Source organism: Ambystoma mexicanum, chromosome 5q, assembly GCF_040938575.1.
Source record: "Ambystoma mexicanum isolate Mex_15411 chromosome 5q, UKY_AmexF1_1, whole genome shotgun sequence".
NCBI lineage: Eukaryota > Metazoa > Chordata > Amphibia > Caudata > Ambystomatidae > Ambystoma > Ambystoma mexicanum.
Window position 1 is genome coordinate 129,229,426 of NC_090933.1, and position 19,302 is coordinate 129,248,727.

Consider the following 19,302-nt stretch of genomic DNA (forward strand, 5'->3'; position numbering starts at 1 on the left):
TCGAGTGTGATCCTCTCCTCGAAGCTGCCCGTCGTCTGGATCCAGCGCGCATCCAGGAACTCCTGCAACGGGCGCATCTGGAGCCTGCACAGGCGGATGAGGTAAATGCAAGAAGACATCATACCGAGGAGGGACTTGATGGACCTCACTCTGCGCGCGTCCGCAACCAGCATCCGCTGCACCTTGCCCAAGATGGCCCTCGTCCTTTCCTCCGACGGAGAGGCCAGAAGCGACACTGTCGAGCTTCGCTCCCAGAAACAGTGCGTCCTGCGCGGGCACCAGGTGGGACTTGGCGTAGTTTATGGAGAATCCCAGGTCCGTGAGAAGTTGGACGGTCCTTGCCGTGTGCTCCACGGCGAGTTCCTTCGTCTTCGCTCGGATGAGCCAGTCGTCCAGGTAGGGGTAAACGTGGATCCCCTCTCGGCGCAGCTGCGCCGCCACCGGTGCGAGGCACTTGGTGAACACCCTGGGTGCCGACCTCAGTCCGTAGGGAAGGGCTCTGAACTGGTAGTGACGCCCTTGGACCACGAACCTGAGAAACTTTCGGTGTCCCTTTAGGATGGGAATATGGAAGTAGGCATCCTCCAAATCCAACGACGACAGGAAATCGCCCTCCTCCAGCTGACCCAGGACGTGTTGGAGGGTGACCATCCGGAACTTCTGTGCCTTGATGAATTTGTTCAGTCGTCGTAGGTCCAGGATGGGACGCCATCCTCCCGTCTTCTTCACGAGGAAGTATCTTGAGTAAACTCCGGAGCCCCGAAGCCTCTTTGGGACGGGCTCGATGGCGCCCTTCTTGAGCATCGCCTTTACCTCCAAGAGAAGTTGAGGGACGTGATGTTCTTTCCTGGCCACAGGGGGGACGCGCGGGCACCTCTTTAGAAACTCGAGCGCGTGACCCTGAGCGAGGGCGCCCAGCACCCAACGGTCGGTGGAGATGGACTCCCACACGCTGACGAAGCTCGCCAGCCAGCCTCCCATCGGGGTGCTTCGGTGGGGGCCCGACCCCACGGCCGGTTCAGTCCTGCTTCGACGAGGCTTTGCCGCCTTGTCGTCCTTGGCGACGACGGCAGGGTCCGCCCGACTTGCCTCGTCCCCTGTAAGCTTCCTGCGACGACAAACAGGCCGCTTGACGGTAGGTGGAAAATCCGCCGCCAGAACCTTTGGAGGCACCCTGTTTGCCTCCGCCGCTCCGAAAGGGCGGCTGCCGTTGCTGGAGAACCCCAAGAGCCCGGGCCGTCTCCATGTCTGCCTTGATGGCTTGAAGGGAATCGTCCACTGTTTTCCCAAACAGGTTGTTTACGTCGAACGGCCATGTCCTGACGGAAGTCAGTAGCCTTGAGCCATCCACGCCGCCTAAGGCACACGCCGTTGCCCAACTGGCGAAATCCAGTGTCGGCGATGTCCATCGCAATCGTAATGGAGTGGTCCGACGCCACCTCTCCTTCCTGCAAGATCTCTAGGGCTTCCGCCCTCTTGTCGTCCGGTAGGAAGTCCAGCAGGGGGGCCAGTTTGTACCACAACTCCCTGTCGTAGCGGGCTACGATAGCCAAGGCGTTGGCCGCCTTAATCGTCGTCGCTGCAGACAAGATGACTCTGCGTCCCATCGTATCTAATTTCTTTCCCTCGCCGTCCGGCGGGGAGGTCGACGTAGAGGCCGCGCCCCCCTGCTTTCTTCCTGGCCGCCGCGGACACGACCAAGTCCGGGGTCGGCTGTGGCCGAAGGCACAAGGGGGCCGCGTCCGGGACCCGGTACTTCTTCTCGTACCGATCCCTTCTAGCCGGCGTCGTGGATGGGTTCTTGAGGAGGGCGAGGCCCTCATCCCAAATATCGTCCAGTATAGGTACAGAGAGGACCGTCTTCCTCTTGGCCTCGCGCCGTTGATAAAAGGAAACCTTCCTTCTCTTCCGGGCAGAGCTGGAAAAGCTCGGATGCCCTGGCGATCATGGAGTGAAACAATCCAATCTCGTTGGGCGGGGAAGCCCGGGTGGGAGGTGACGACGGCAGATCCTCGTCGTAAACCTCGTCGTCTATACCCGTCGCGGCCGTGTCAGTCCCCGTATCATCCCCACGAGTCGTGGACGGGGAGGAGGGCTGAACAGGGCGCGATGGCTGAAAAGGAGGTGGAGGATGAATCCTTCTCTTAGGGGGAGGGCTCCCAGAAGGGCCTGGCTCCGGGTCCCCCGTCGGGAGCGGTTCCTCCGCTGGTGGTAACGGCAGTCTCGTCCTTATCTACGAGCATAAGGACTGTATAGCCAACAAAATGGCCGCCGAGTTGTCTTGCGGCACTGGTTGAGGGGAGTCCGACGGGCGGACAGGGCCCCCGTCGGCACCCTCGACATTATCGTCGTCTCCTACGTCGGGGTCCCTCTCGACGGGCTGGTCTTCTTCCACGCCAACGCCGTGGCTTAAGACTTCGATCAGCTCTTCCTCAGAGGTTGAGGCCGAATTCACGACCTCCTGCCCCCCCTTTTTCTTCTCCGTCGGAGGTTTTACGCGGTTCCTGTCGATGGGCATAAAAGAGGATTCCCACCGTGGTGGCAGGGAGACTGAGCACCGAGGTCGCCACCACTGGTGTAGCCTCCACAGGCTGAGCCAGGGCCGCCGCGACTGTCTCGATAGAGGCCTTGGCCGGATGGATTAAGGCTTTCCCCACCTTAGGTGCGCTCACCGCCTTCTCCTTGGGGGGGAGGGTCACTGCCTCGCTCCCCCTCCGATGGGGCCTTCCAGCTCGACCGGGGTCTCTCCAGGAGCTTCGCCGGGTGCTCGGCCTTCCTCTTACCCGAACCAGAGCGCTGGCTCGTGGTTGATGGAGCCGGGGAGGATGCGCCCTGCCTGGCGCCCGTAGAGCCCGACCGTTCGGCGCTCCCGGTGCCAGCGGACTCGCAGTGCTTGGCCTTGTGTTGGACCCCCGTCGCCGGGGCGTCCTCAAGGGTCTTAGAAGACCGCTCAGACTTCTTCTTCTCGCCTGACGGGCTCTTCCCTTCCAGCCAGTTGGCGAGACGTTGATGGCGGTCCTTCATGGTCCGCTCCGACATATTGCTGTACAACGCACAGTCCTTCTCCACGTGCGTCTTGTCCTCATGTAGGCAGTAAAGGCAAAGGGAGTGTTCGTCCTCCTTAAAGACATTCTGAAGCTGGCATCCAGGGCAGACCCTGAACAGCTTTCCGGGCGTCGAGCTTCCTTTCTCCTGGGCCATGTCCGAGATGGGCCTGAGAAACTTCTGGAGTCCTCCAAAAGCGTGGCTCGACGAAATCTTCACCCTTGAGGGGCGTAGACGAATCCGACACGGGTCCCCGTTGATCGGATGAAGAAACGGTGGAGCTTGAGGCTCTTTTGACCGAAAAATAGAAGTTTTTTGAGAAAAAACGTGAAAAAAATAGTACTAACGCTCGAGAGCAATAGCACGAGGATCCCAACACTTGAACGTGCGGTAAAAATCTGAAGATGGCTGCCAGAGGCGGGGCTTAGGTAGAGGGCAGTCATTGGCTGTGGTCAGTGTGACGCAGAGATCAGTGATTGGTTACTACTACGAAAGACAGATCAGAAATGAAACTGATATTGATTTTTTTCTTTACCGAGGATTCCCAGCCTGACGACGGGGAATATTCATGAGCATGTGAATCCATGCCAGACCCCATGCTGGAGAAGGCTCTCTGGGTACCCCACTGTTGGGCACTGCCGTTTCCTCGCCAGCGTTTCTTGCCTGTTGCAGAAAATCTGAATTCACTCCTCCAAATCATGAACGTTCCCTGAGGAAGAAATGTCTTGTACCCGTTTTGTCTAAAGCCCTGAACTGAGAGTTTGTTGAGGATGTCAAAACTGCAATGTTAGAGTTTGTAACTTTAGTACTGATGCCACTGGCACCAAAGAGGAGTGCATGTGAGAATCTGTGTGTGAGGGGGGTGGTCTACACTGGAGAACAGGGTTAGTGTTTTTGTGTAGTCTGAGAACAAGAAGCCATTGCAGTCAAATGGTTAGCGCTGGTGTATCCTGAAATGTTTTTATGTGTGGGAGGCCTTCAAGATGTCTAATACCCATTGCAGGCACTCGTGAAGGCTCTTTGGCCTTCACGAGTGCCTGCAATGGCATTCCAATCAACTCCAGGTTTTGGGGTTGACCCATAGTCTTTGGCACTGATCCTATGTACAGGTATTTCATTGCTTTGCATCAAGGCCTTGACATAAATGTTATATTGAGATGTACATGTTGCAATCCGATGGACATCAAAAGAGGTGTACTTGGCCGGTTTCAAGGGGGTCCACATGAGTAGGGTGCAGACTGCTAGAGGTCCCTGCAGTAAAGAAGGATGTTTGGGGTCTGAACCATTCCCGTCAACAAGGTGCTCAACGTCTACAACCTGCTTAAGGTTGTAGGTTTTTTTACTCAGACTCCAGACTTCATGATGTAGGTTGCCCAGCAATTTACCCTGCAATCATGAAGGGCCTGTGAATTCATTTTATTTAAAGGCTGAGCATCTGCCCTCACCACGGTACCTTGGAAGGCAATGGATGCACACCCTAGCAGTGTCCTTCCAACGTAACTTTGAATTACAGCTGGGGAAAAATTTAAACGTGTAATCAGCATAAGAAGAGAGCAACACAGAGCATCCAAAAAAACTATCGAAGTAGGGGGAAGTGAAGAATCTAGATGTTGCTTAAGACAGAGCCCTCCATCTCCACATTATTCCTACTTTGACAAGCAGCGGTTGGAGGAGTCTAGGATAGCTTTTAATGCAGATTCTGTCAAGGTTCCGCGCTGAGCGGTGTTCAATGTTTTCATTCTCCGACTTCCATCATGTGACCAACCAAGGACAGTGAAGAGTAAGTCAAAATCTGAATGTGTTGACACATTGTGCATCATGGGTGGCTCTGCACGTAGAGTAGGGATAGTAGGAGAGGAATAGCTCTACCATTGCCCTTTAATTATGTAAATGTGCAATAACACAAATCGACCCAACTGGTCGCCTATGCAAAAAACATGCAACTCGAAATAGATACAGTTATAATACATTCACAAGCCTCAGTAAATATATAATGGTTGAATTTCTGTAACGAAAAGCATGAAGCCTACTTATTACCACTCATGTTTTCAATGCCGGGTCAATAAAAAGCAATAAGTAAAGACAGAAGGCAGATTTTGGAAGGATTTTGTCTGCCCGCACAAAACTGCAGACCAAAACATTGTTGATATTAATAGCCAAACGTGTTGCTAAAGCAGTTCACATTTTGAAAACTTTGCAGAGGGCGCAATGTCCACGCAGATAATAAATAAATAAATAAATTCAGACTGATGCACTCACCAAATATGTTAAATTAGAACTACCGTGTTAATGGTGTGGTGCATGCGCTACTCCTAACATAAGACCTGTCACAGCCACAACTTGATGCGTCACTTATGTCTTTTAGATTTACTAACGTATTACAAATTGAACATCATTGTTTCGGGTTTATTTGATTTGGTTGTAGCACATTTCCTCCCTCCCCACCTTTGTTACGTCACTTTGGATGGATAATGATCCTTGGTACATTGCCTCTAGTGTACTTAGTTACTCATTTCGGCTGCCACCCCTGAAGAAAGCAGCTACAGAGTCTGGATGAACAACACGTGTACTAGGAGCATCTCTATTTTGCATTGGTTCAAAATAGACTCATGCAATAATTACAATCCCCATTTTTAATTGCTATGGAATGTTGAAGTATTCGAGGTTTGAGCATGCAAGTGGTGGGGCCTACTTTGTCACATGCACATATAAGCACGTACACAAGATGTGTTATATATACACATGTGATGTAGCTGCAAATTGCCTTAATATTTCCAAATGTGCACACGGTTTCTTTTCAAGAGACTATATGCTTTGTCTATCTCATGGAAGAAAAAAAAAATCAAACTTTATATCGTGCAGACAGCGAGTGTGTTACATTGACAATATTGGTCATATTATACTTCGTGGATCTATTTGTTGTGACACACAGCCACATATGCAAATTTGCAAGCTTATCTAGAATATCTTATGTCCAGTAACAAAGGGTTCTCATCAACAAGTTGGAAAACAAAATGAAGCAGAATGCATGACACATTTCAACAATAGCCAATGATCCAACAGTAAATTAAAAAAAGCATATACTGACCTGCTCTTGCTGCAACTAGATGCGTTACGTGGTTTGGATCGCTTTTCTTTAGATTGAGGTTTTTGCTGATCCTTGCTCCAAGTGCCCTTGCATGATAATGCTCTCTGGTTCTTTCAATGGGATAATTTGTTGGATGGAGCCCACTGAAGGTTATGACAACGTCTTCCAGCACTCTACCTTTAAGCTCTGGAACTATTTTACGTATGTCTGGAATTTCCGGCATTTCTTTTTTAAGGTACTTCTCATATTTGGTAAAGTAATCATTGTGCACTCTAACAAGAATCTCCTCAAGGTATATTAAGTGGTCATCTTCATCATTATCTTCCTCATCGTCATCTTCGTCCTCCATGCTTTGGTCTAATGACTCGCCGGCTGTAATCCCTGATTGCTCACTGTTCTGAGACTCCGTTTCAGCTTCTTTCTTATCTGCACAACCGTTACCAAGGTCACAAAGGCCATCATGCTCATTGTGTTCTGCAGATTTTTGATCCACCAAAGGCTTGTCTTGAATTTTAAGGGAAGGAGTGGGTAAGTGCTCTTCAGTATGGTTTTCCCGGACTTGTTTATCCTTCTGAACAGACTTGCATCCCTGCTCAGGAGCATCTTGGATTAGATTCTTTGACCTCTTCCAACTTCTCTTTTCTTCATTTTCACTGTCTGAAGAAGACGGTGTCGGTGACTTTCTGGCATCAGTTTCACTTTCGCTATCACTAGATAACTCTAAATCATTAGCCATGGTGTCCTTGGAAGGCTGTTTTTCTACTACAGTCCCCAATTCATTTGCCACAGTGTCCTTGGTAGGCAGATGTTCTACTATTGTCGTATTATCCTGTCCTAATGTGGTCTGTGAATCTGCTGCATTAGACAGGTTCTTTGTGCTGGCAATACTTGCAATGTGGTCAGGAGGTCCCTTCAAACAGTCTCCTGTGAGCTCTGTATTGCCAGAGTTTGACTCTTCTCTAGAAGATTCACTACCCAAAGCAGTGCTCCCATTGAGCTCTTTTTTAGGTTTCCCTATGCCATTTGTCTGCTCCTCTACTGAAACCTTTGATTCTTCGGTATCCTGTGGCAGCGGTGGTGGCTCCAATGTGTCCGATTTTTTACTATGATTGGCTGCATAGAGAAGAAAACATTTAGTATGGGAGTCTGCAAGTGTAGTACACTATCATTAACACATCAATTGGTCAACTGCTTGGTTGTTGCTTTAAAAACAAAAATAATTATACATTTGTGACAAGAGCAAAGCATGTGTTCCTATTCCCAGGAAGGAGCCCATAAACCCTCCACACTAATGTAAATTAACAAATTACATACCCCTGGAAATGGACTGTTTTCTGGACGTTCCTCCCACGGATTCCTCATCTTTGATATACCGATATCCTACTTGCAGCTTTGGAACTTTGACAGCAGGGGGTGCTGTTGAATCAAGGTCTCTCGGGACTCCCATTCCCGCACTCGGCGTGCCGTCAACATTTGTGTAAATAGAATGCACCACTCCAGTTGCCTCAGTTAATGTTTTTCCCCTCCTGTTGCACAACCGCCTTGAGGATTTAAAAAAGTCCTGGGCATTGAAAGAGGGCAATATCTAATACAGTAAGATTTACCTACAGTCAGAGGGGCAGGATGGGAAGGTGATGAATTCGTGGGAGGAACATCCAGTAGAAATAGCATTACCTGGGTTATGTAATTTGTTCTTCTAATGGATTGTGTCCTCCCACGTATTCCTCACGTTTGATGTACTCCCGTAGCAGTTTGTAGATGGAGGTGGGACTAATTAATTTAGTTATCCATTTAAGCTGTGAAGAACAGCTTTCCCAAATACAGCATGCTTTCCTCACAAGGAATTGTGTGCAACAAAGACCAGGTTGTAGCATTACACATATCCTGCACCTGTACACCTCTAGGACTGAAGTGGTTACTACTCCCCTAGTAGAAGGTGCCTTTAAATAATCGAGAACATCCGTAACAGCTATGGAATAACATTCTGTGATACACAGAATTATCCACTGTGACAAAGTCTTTTTGGTCACAGTCTGCCCTAATCTATATATCCAGTATAACCAACAGAAAGATGGCTGTTTTGTCTGATATTAGCTGGTCTGCCTGTATAAAAGCTTAAAGCTTTTTTACGATCTAACCGATGCAACCTCTCTTTATCCCTGGACAGATGAGGAGGCGGGATAAAAGTCAGTAAAACTATTTTGTGTCAGGTGAAATTCCGACACAACTCTCCTTGGAAAAAATTGTCAAATGTGGATTGCACGATAAAGCCTGAAGCTCACCCACCCTGCAGGCAGAAGTGATAGCCACTCGAAAAATTGTTTTGAGAATCCACAATAAGCGGACAGGAATGGAGATGCAGAAATTGAGCTCCCATTAAGAAATTCAATACTAAATTAAGATCCCAAGCCATAACTATGAAAGGGACCAGAGGGAAGATATTTGTTAGTCCCTTGAGGAACTGAACAACAATGGACATTTTAAAATAAGAGCCTTGTTCTGGCATTGCGCCTGAAAACAGATAGCGCTGCCAAGTAACCTTTGGCAGCAGACACAGGCAGCGCCTGGTGGGCCAGGTGTAACCGAAGAACAAGTTACTTACCCCTGGTAATGTTCTTTCGATTGGATGTTTCTCCAACATATTCCTCATCTTCAACATGTTATGTCCAACTTTGGCTGCTTCGGAAAAAAACATTTGGCAGAGGGCGACCTGCGTCGATGGCGTCAAGTCAATGTCCCTCGAAGGCCTCTGTCAAGGGTGACATCAGATTTGGGAAGTAGCACGCACTGCGCCCGTTGTCCTCAGTTCTGTTCCCCCCCCTCTTCGTGTGTCAAAGTTGCCCAGAAGCACAGGCAGGACAGTACACAACCTTGTGGAAAAGAAAGCTGTAACAGCATGGGAAATTCCCAAGAGGGGTAGGCTGGGAGGGCGATGAGTAATACGTTGGAGAAACATCCAGTCGAAAGAACGTTACCAGGGGTAAGAAACGTGTTCTTCGAATGGATTGTGTCCTCCAATGTATTCCTCATCTTTGACAGACTTTCAAAGCAATATCCATTATAGGAGGAGGGTGAGAATTTAGACATGCAAAAATATTTTTTTTCTCCAAAAGGCAGAATAAAGGACTGCCTTGCCAAAAGCACATCCTGAGCGTGGGAAGTATCCAAAGAGTAATGTTTTGTGAACGTGTGTATGGATGACCACGTTGCAGAATCAAGGATGTTTTTAAAAGGGACACCTCTCTGCAGGGCAGACAAAGTGGTGATGCCTCTGATGGAATGAGCATGTGAACACCTCAGGCGGGTCCTTGACTGCCAGCCTGTAGCATTCAGAAAGAGCTAGGATGATCCACCTAGAGAAGGTCCGTTTGGAAACAGCCTGACCTAGCCTGTGTCCCGTACACCCCAAAAAGAGTTGGTCAACCACTCAATTTGGACATGTAATGTGGGAGGCAGGGAAGCCGGAATCAGAGGAGCCGGCTGGGCAGCTGTGGCTGCGCTGAGGACTGTGGCACCAGAGCCATAGGAGGAATGACTATGGGTGCCAGTGGGGTGACCTGGGGAGCATGTCCCTGATGGTATCCAGGAGGATGGTCCCCATCTAGGGAGTTTGCATGAGCCCTAGAGAGGTGGCAGGTGATATTGACGGAGTGGCTAAGGGCAACTGGGGCCAGGGCACACTCTGCCTGGGGTGCAGGGGAAACCTGCCCTGCGCTGCTGATGGATAAACTGTAGGCCACGCACTTGGTTGACATCAGTCCCACCTTGTGACTCTTTCCTACACTTGATCTGCAAGAGGGGGTAGCGGACGAGCAGATGTTTTGTCTGGCATGGTGGTCATTTTGTCAAGCTGCATGCCGAAGTCATGGTGCCTGGCTCGCTGGAACCAGCCCCGTCCAAGACGCTTGGTGTTACAACAAAAGGCCTATCCCGTACCTCAGGTTGTGACCTGGAAAGCGTATTGCCCTCAACAGAGCTGCCGGTAGTGCTGCATGAAGGCGCCCCATTGGACATGCCGGTACTAGGGCATTGCCCCTTGGGAGCAACCCCAGTAAAAACCTTGTGGTCCCTCAGCACTGACCTGGAAGGATCCGGAGATCGCTCGGCCGTGAGGCCGGTAGCTGGACTAGCCTAGGTATGTGTGCTAGTGCTAGAAACCAAAAGGTTCCTCCCGGTCAGGCACTTCCTTGTGAATGAGTCGCCTTTGCGGGGTGCGATGGTGAACAGAGGCCTTCCCTTTGGCCTAGAGCGATGTTTGACAAAGTCCTTTAGGTCCTCCGAAGGGGATTTCTGGAAGAGCTCCCTCCACCTAGCTAGACTGTTCAGTGCCCGTGGAGTCAGTGCCTCGCATGCGGAACAGCCTTTCCAGCCGTGTTCAGGGCCAAGGCAGCAGAGGCAAAGGGCATGGGGGTCGAATGTAGTGAAGAGCCCCACGCAGGCTGGAAACCTGCTGAAGCCCGCTAGAGTCAACATGCGCTGAGGAGGAGCGTGGCGTCTGAGGACCAAGTACCTAATTGAAAAGAAAAAGGCAAAGATAGAAGAATATCTGGGGAAGAGGCGTGTGGTATTACATGGCCGAAGCCAAACCAAGGAGAGCTGGTGAATTCGCATGTTCCTGTCGATGCGGAAAAGGGGACTGGGGAGTGGCAATGGTAGGCAGAGTGAGGCGAGCGCATGCTCCAGGGCCACGCCTCTAAATTTAAAGGGTAAGAATATTTTTCTGGTGAAAAAGGTTCTGTCTCTCGTCCCTCGAGAGGGACAACCATGCAGTATGGAGGAAAGGGGACGGGACGTAAGAGTACACACCAATTACAAAATTAGTTTTGCCGCAACCAAAAAATATGCATAGGCATGCCACTGAGGCAATTTCGACAAGGATATCTGAACATAGGCCCACATTTCATACAGCCAATTGCACGCACCACTGGTTAAGTATTAAATAGAATATAAATACTCTGAAAATGACATTGAATGGTTTATAATTGACTGTTTAAAAATAAACCTCAACAACTGTTCCATTGTGAATAGGCTCTATAAACTTGAACAACGTGGAAGGTTACTTACCCATAACTATTGTTCTCCAGTATGGGTCTGGCATGGATTCACATGCTCATGAATATTCTCAGTCAGGCTGGAATCTTCGGTAAAAGAAAAACACCCACTTTAAAACTGGTTGTCTTTCTCCTCATAACCAATCATTGTACTCTGGGTCCTACTGCCCCCATTCCATAACAGTCCTCTCCCTAAGTTCCACCTCCGGTGGCCATCTTCAGATTTGGTAAACATGTAAAGTGGCAGTATGAACCAAGAAGAGCCACAGAAGGTACGGAGGGAGGTTTTGCATGTGAATCTATGCGAGACCCATGCTGGAGAACAATAGTTACAGGTAAGTAACTTAAACCTTCTCCAGCACGAGGTCTGGAATGGATTCACATGCTCATGAATAACGATTAAACAGTACATATATACACAGCAACGGCCAGGTTCACCAGAAGCAACACCACTCGCCTCTGGAACAGGTTCACCCTCCCTGGAATCCCCGTCGACACAGTAGAACCTTGTGAAGGTGTGCGTGGACCTCCATGCAGCAGCCCTGCAGATATGCTGTCATTGCTGTGGTGGCTCTAGTGGAGTGGGCTACTGGCCGGCCTGGCAGCGGCCTGCTTGCCAGTTGATGACAGTGCATGATGCAGCCAGAGATCCACCTGGAGATGGATGCTTTCGATAAAGCCTTTCCTTGATTTACAGGTCCAAAGTTGACGAACAATTAAGTCCTCAGAAAGGTTTTAGTACGTGCCACATAGAACTTCAAGGCACGAGCAACGCCTCGCTAATGCAAGGCCTTCTCCGCCGGTGAAGATAGATTTGGGAAGAAGACTGGCATGAAGGTAGGGGTGCTTACGCAGTACCACCCTCGAAACGTGAAAAGTCAAGTAAAGCTGCTTGCAGGACAAAGCCCGAATCGCCTAGACCCTCATGGCCGAGGTGATGGCCATGAGGAAAGCGCGGTCTTCCACAAAAGAAACGAGAGGGACCTGATGCATAGGTTCGAAAGTCACTCCCATGAGCTTAGTTAGCACCACATTGAGCTCCCACGCTGGTGGAAAATCCTTTACTGGAGGAAAGTCCTGAAAAGTCCCTTGAGGGACTCGTTGAGTCTGAGACCACAGTGAGGGTCTGTCTGGAGACCTAGCGTACCTGGATATGGCGGCGAGATGCACCTTGATAGAGTCATGAGCCAGCCCTGGCCAAGGAAAAAAAAGTATGGTAGCAGTTGAGGGGCTGTGACCCACAGCAGAGTAATCTTCCGAGTCCTGCATCACACAGAGAAGCGTTTCCATTTATGCCCATAGCACTTCATAGACAAGGTCCTGGCCACGGCAAGGATGTCCTTACATTTGTCGGATAGAGCATAACCCCCAAACTCTAGGGCTGCAGGAGCCATGCCCTCAGGTTCGGAGACACTGGGTTGTGATGCAGAATTGCCCCCGGCCCCCTCTCTGGCGAGATGTTAAAGGAACGGTGACAGCCTGATGGACGGGGCCACTGACTGACACAGCCGGTCACGCCAGGTGACGAGTATTATCTTGCAGTGGCACTGTCCGAGTGTGTTCATCACACGTAGGAAAGGAAACTGAGGAAATGCATACAGAAACCGTCCCTCCCACAGGAATGAACGCGTCCCTAATGCTCTTGGACTGCGGGAACTTGCTGGCGAATCTCTGGAACTTGGTGTTCGCCGCCGTCACAAAGAGATCGATCTGGGGCCGTCCCCATTTGTCGAACAGCAGATTCACCTGGTCCTGGCAAAGCTCCCATTCGTGGCAAGTATGCAGTTCCCTGCTGAGCGAGTTCGCAATGGTGTGTCTGACTTCCGCCAGGTGAAACGGAACAAGGAACATGCCTTGACGAATGGCCCACTGCCACAAGTCCTGGGCCTCTTCGGAGAGCGGCGGAGAGCGAGACCCCCCTTTTCCAGCTGTAGAACATTGTTGTGGTGTTGTCTGAAGATCCTCACCACCTTGGCCTTCAATGACGGCACAAAATACTTGAGGGTCCAGAAATACGGCCCATGGCATGCAAATGTCTGGTATGGGCTCCCCATCCCTCCAGAGAGGCGTCTGTGGAGACAGTCTCCTGGTAAGGAGGAAACTGAGCTCCCTGGATGAGGTGCTGCCGACTATGCCACAACCGTATCGTCCACCAGAACTCTCGTTGAGGGTGATCTTGTAAGTAAAGTACCCAGATACGTGCATCCACCTCGCATCCAGGAACTCCTGGAGTGGTCTCGGTCTCATGCACAATCTGCATAGGCGAACTAGGTTGATGCTGGAGGAAAACATGCCGAGAAGCGAACTGATGGACCGCACCGTCGCTGTCTGGGCCGACGACAATCGCTGCACCTTGCCTTGGATGGCTTCACCCTCTCCTCCGAGGGGGCGACGCCAACCACGTCACTGTGTTGAGTCGCGCCCAGAAATAGAGCGTCCCGAGATGGCTTCAAGCAAGGCTTTGGATAGTTTATAGAGCAACCCAGCTCTGTCGGCAGAGGTACGGTTTTGGCTATGTGCACATTTGCCCGAGATTGTGAGCAGGAACGCACCAGCCAGTCGTCCAGGTAGGGGTATATGTGGATGCCTTGCAGACGAAGATGTGCCGCCAACAGAGCCAGGCACTTCGCAAACACCCTTGGGTGACTTTAGGACGAAGGGCAGAGCCTTGAACTGGTAGTGCTGACACTGAACTACGAAGCCCAGGAACTTGCAGTGCTTTTTTGTGAATGGGGAGGCGTCCTCCAGATCCAGCGACCTCAGAAAATCTCCCTGTTCCAGCAGGCCGTGCACATTCTGCAGTGACCATCCAGAACTTTTTAAGTACTTGTTAAGATGATGTAGATCCAGAATCAGTCTCCAACCCAGTCTTTTTCCGAACTAGAAATTATCTGGAATATACTCCAGAGATCCGGAGCCGCTTGGGGACAGGCTCTATCGCTGCTTTCTGTAAAATGGACCAAACCTCCTGCAGAAGCTGTGGCCTGTGTAGTTCTTGCCACTGAATCGGAGGGATACGAGGACACCAGCGTTAGAACTCCAAAGCGCCCCCTGTAAGCTTCCTGAGGGGAAGAATGAAGGCTGCCTGTAAGGGGTACTATGACCATTTGAACATCTTCCAGGCTTTCCTCTGGAGGAGCGAAAGGACGAGGATCGACGTTGTCCAAGGGAACATGCCGTCTCCGTGTCGGTCTTTACTGCCTGCAAAGACTCATTGACGGCCCTTCCAAAGAGCCTCTCCCGCAACATCCTGGTGGAAATATGTAGCCTTCAATCAACCTTGACGGCAAGGAGACACCCCATTCCCCATCTGGTGAAAACCTGTGTCTGCGAGGTCTACCGCAATGGCGTGATTAAAGGCGTCTTCCCCTTCCTAAAAAAGCACTAGTGCCTCGACCTCCTTGTGTTCGGGCAGGAAGTCCAGGATAGGGCACAGCTTGTACCAGAGTTCCCGGTCTTAATAGGACAAAATGGCTAGGGCGTATGCTGCCTTGATGGTAGTGACTGCTGTGTAAATTATCCTCTTGTGCATCGCATCCAGCTTCTTTCCCTCCTGGTCCGGAGGTGCCATGGCTGCAGATGACTGGTTCACGGAGGGTTTCTGAGCTAAGGCTGAGACAACCGAATTCGGAGAGGGCCGAGACCTTAGTCACCTGGGAGCCAAAATCAGGCACCTTGTACTTTTTCAATCTGTCCCGCTTGGTCGGTGTCAGGCTTTATCTTCAATCAGGATGTTGTCCGCGGAAGCTGCTGAACCCCCGCAGTCCCCTTTGGATGCTAACCTCTTAACTGGTAACAAACAGTTCAGTTGAGAGCATCCCCAAGGGAAAGGGGGAAAATGGGACAAAATAATAAACTTCAGGTTTTGCTCAGCTTTTTTATATCTCTTAACCTGTAGATAAAATAACAAATAAACTTTAGTCACTAACCTTTCTTTTCCTAGGCTCTGACTTCTCTTTATCGAATTGAGTAAATAAACGCGCCACCGTACCTGAATATGCTCTATTGATAACTTAGAGGAAGTGTTTGTTTTCTTACTGAAGAAAATAAATAGAGTCTCTGATGCTCTTACTAACTTCTTCAATTCAGAATTGGAAAACTGCTATCTTTAGCTCACTCTCAGTTCCATGAATTAATCTTCTAGCACTTAAAATACCAAAACACACACACGCCCATCTGGAAATGCTAGGTCCGTCTTGTGTGAATCTCTAGATTTAACACAAATTCCAAATATGACACTCTTGCTTCTTCCTTTTAGAATTGTTTGTGCATGTGGAAAGAAAGGAGTGTTCACTAATTGGATCTTTTGCTTGCGTAAAAATATCGCTCTTCAAGGAAGCGTTCACTTGACTAGAGTTATGCGCATGCGTGAAGATATTCCTTTTCCTTCTAAAATGGTGTGCGCATAGGAACAGAAAATAGAGTTCAAAAATGACATTTGCGCATGCATAGTAGATCAGTATTTCTCCATCCTTAATTTTATTTGTTAAAGTAGGAAAGAGGAAATTACTGAGCTCCGGACACTGATCCTTGAAGAGGCAGCTTAATGAGGTACGCGCGCCAGGTTAGAATGTTAGTAAATAAAACATAACGTTTCAGGACTGCGTATCTAGAACACTGTCACTTGCGCAGACAGTGTAAGATTTCTAGCGCTAGCCCGACGTTAAAAGAAAGCGCTGTTACCATAAAAAGGAACAGTGCTCAATTTTTATACCGCCGAAAAAACAAACGACGCTGAAAAGATGAACAGGCTGCCACACACCAACTTGCCACGCGCTAAATATGTTGCGCAGTTCATAAAATAAGAGTACGGATCAAGAAATCCAAAAATAAAGTCTTAAAAGAACAAAAACTAACTACTATTACTCCTACTTGAATTTAACAAAGTTCAGTTAAAAATTATAAAGTCACTTAACTTGCTTCTTTCTTTTACCGGAACGTTTCTGACTTTCTTCTTAAATTCTCCAACACTTTCCTGATCCAAATAACAAATCCTAAGCACAAGGGCCTAGCTAAAGTTTCTAAAATCTTCAGAGCTTCAAACAGAATACCTTCCTGCTGGGCTGCTGACAATGAAAGGCAGTTTAGAATGTTCTAACAATGCCTTTCTTTTAGTTCTGACTAACCACTGATCCTTTTTGAAGTCTCCATTTTGGCTTGGGAAGCTCTCCACACACTGCACTAAAAGTTAAGGCCCAAACCATAGTTTATGTTAATCATACACTCATTCCACCACATTCAACCAAACCCCATGAAACCTGACAGTCGGGGCTGTACTTGGATTTTTAATTGGGGTTAGGCCCTCTTCCCAGATGTCGCACAGGAAGGGAATGGACATGATTGTCTTTTTCCTCGACTTGCGTTATTGGTACAGGAAACCCTCTGTCTCCTCGGGAACTAACTGAAAAGGTTCTGAGGCCCTCGACACGACCTAATGAAAACATTCAACTTCGTTCGAAGGAGAGGCCCTATGGGGCTCGTCCTTGCGGAATCACCCCGTCCGCCACAATGAATTAGTCCTCGTCGGTACCAGTTGCCGTGGCAGCATATCTGTGCCTGTGTGTGTGTAGATCCGTGGCTCAGGTAGGAGTCTTGTCATGATGAGCCGGCAATTGCAGCGGTGTAGGATGATGCAAGGGACCAGTGCCCCCCTTGAACTTTCTCTTCCACTGGGGAGAGTTTACTATCGGAAGTTCTGGAGGTGCAGGCCCCGATGGCAGCCTCCTTTACTGGATTTTGGTTATCAGTGTGTAAAGGGTTGATCGAATGTCCAGAGACACGTCCATAAATCAGGGGTAAACTGAGCCAGCGGAGTAGGATCCGGGCTAATTTGTCTCCTCTTCCGCACAGGGGACTAAGGTGCTCCGCACTGAGGGGCCCCGCTGACAGCCTATCCGATAGACCGGCAGCAAGGCCCCCGCTACTGGTGAAGATCCGATAAAGCAAAAAAAAAGAACAAAAAAAAGCCCTCTATCCGATAAAGCAAAAATCGGTCAAATTCAAACTTTTTTGCGAACAGTTATGAAAAACAAATCAATTAGCTCAGGGAGAAAATATGAGGACTCCCAACACTGAAGCATGCAGTAAAAGGCTGAAGATGGGCACCTGGGGTGGAGCTTAGGGAGAGGAGTGTCATTGGGTGGGGGCAGTAAGACCCAGAGAACAATGATTGGTTTAGAGGAGAAATACAGTTTTAAAGTGAAAGTGAAACAGTTTTTCTTTTACCAAGGTTTCCCAGCCTGACGATGGGGAATATTCATGAGCATGTGAATCCATGCCAGACCCTTTTCTGGAGAGACACCACTTATCCAGCCACATAACAGGCCTTACTGAAGATATCATTGGCCTCAGTGGATATGTTGCTGCACTGGCCACATATGAACTTCCCATTTTCACTTCATCTTCATGGCCATCCTTTCTACATGCACGATGGTGTCACAAAGTGGTTATTTTTTGTCTTGCACAGTCTAGACTTCATAATTTTATTTTTACATTTATAAAGGGCACATTAGCCCTCGGGCATCGTGCCGCTGTTACAAGAATACTTTTAGTTACATCAAGAGAATGCTTTCTTAGTTACATCACGAGAATGCCATCTTAATCACAAGAATACTTCTTTAGTTACTTCACAAGAATATTTCCTTAGATACATCACAAGAATACTTTCTTAGTTATATCACACAGGTATATATGTGATGGGAGAGCCTGCCCTCAAGCTGTAAGGGCGGCTACGGCATCGTATGAGGTTAGAATTGATGGGTCAATGTACATATAAGAGGAGAGTCGTCCTCCTGAGAGAGGGTGGCTACATCCTTACAAGCAGTTACAGTGCTAAGTTAAGCAGTCGGAAAATGCATGGTGCCTACCCATGTGGTAGGGAGGCAGAACGGCCAGATGCGAGAGTCAAACAATGGCAACGCATCACAGGCAGCCGGAGTGTGTGGGGGCAACATAAACATCGTGGGCAGCGAGAGGGAGTAGGCTGGGGGTAGACAGCAATACAGTGATGTAGGAACATTTGAGATGGACACAGTTCAGGCACCACATTGCATTATATTTGAACGGGTTAGAAGTGTGCGCCGTACATTAAACAATTAGCAAAACTGTATTTTAGGTAAACTGTTTGTATACGTGGTACATTCAAGCAATGAACACATATTTGAGTGGCCTGAAGTGTGTGCCGTGCAGGCGTATACATTTTATAGTGAGTACAATTATATCAACTATCATGTTTCACTCTGCGCGCGTCACATTATTTTTAGCAATGAGTGAATTGCCAATTACAGCAGGTGAGTTATATCGCACTAGCGACTATGTTCCAACACCTAACAAATGATCGGAGACAAGAGTATAGACTTGGGTCGGATATGTGGAACAGAGCAACAAGGTACGTAGAGGGGTTTACAGTACTTCAGAATAAAGGGATGTGTACCTTTAACATTACATACAAGTTGTAAATACCGGTACTATGGGCATTTGTCGACCCTAACAGGTGTTTGATGACCAGAGTCTGTCAGCGTATATTTAGCTGTTTGTAGGTCGATCTACTTGAAGGCGGCGGTCTGTCTCAAGAATAGTAGTTGTCAACAAGTGGGCTAGGGAAATACCAAATTATGCATCAGCTAAAATTGACGTAATTCACGAATCTACGGGCGGTCGGAAGTGGGCAGTAAGATACAGCGATGGGACTGGATAGGCACAGACAGGCACTTGGCAGCTGCCCTTAGGAGTTGGTCTGGCTTCCGCCTGACGGTCATGGTGAATGGGTGAAATGCAGAGGAGCAGCCAATCAGAGCTGGGGGCTGTGCAGGAAGAGGAGCCTCTACAGGGGCATGTCGATGGCGCCAAGCCATCTTGGAAAAGTGCAGGAGATTTAAAAATCAAAATAAGATGGATCTCAATTCACGGTAAGCACGCGGCTCCAATACAAGCCTTGTGCTGCTAAACAGCTGATGATGTGCTCTGGGCAGACTTAGTAGCGCGGATCACTCACGCCACTGTAGTGAAGATACATTGCAGGCTCGTGGCAGCAGTTGGGCATTTACTAGGTGCTGCATTGCACGCATCTTGGAAGGGGTTGAGGAGTAGATTTCCTTTCTGCGCCAATGCGCTGGTCCT

At 48.9% G+C, this 19,302-nt stretch overlaps 1 protein-coding gene across 1 annotated transcript in view; it reads right to left on the reverse strand.

Annotated features, from left to right (window-relative positions):
- CTDP1 (CTD phosphatase subunit 1) overlaps nt 1–19,302 on the reverse strand; it is a 1,764,689-nt gene that overhangs the window by 1,292,829 nt on the left and 452,558 nt on the right. Inside the window, exon 8 of the mRNA XM_069620649.1 lies at nt 6,134–7,246. Within this exon, the coding sequence (XP_069476750.1) occupies nt 6,134–7,246 (1,113 nt within the window). The remainder of the gene's footprint in view (nt 1–6,133; nt 7,247–19,302) is intronic.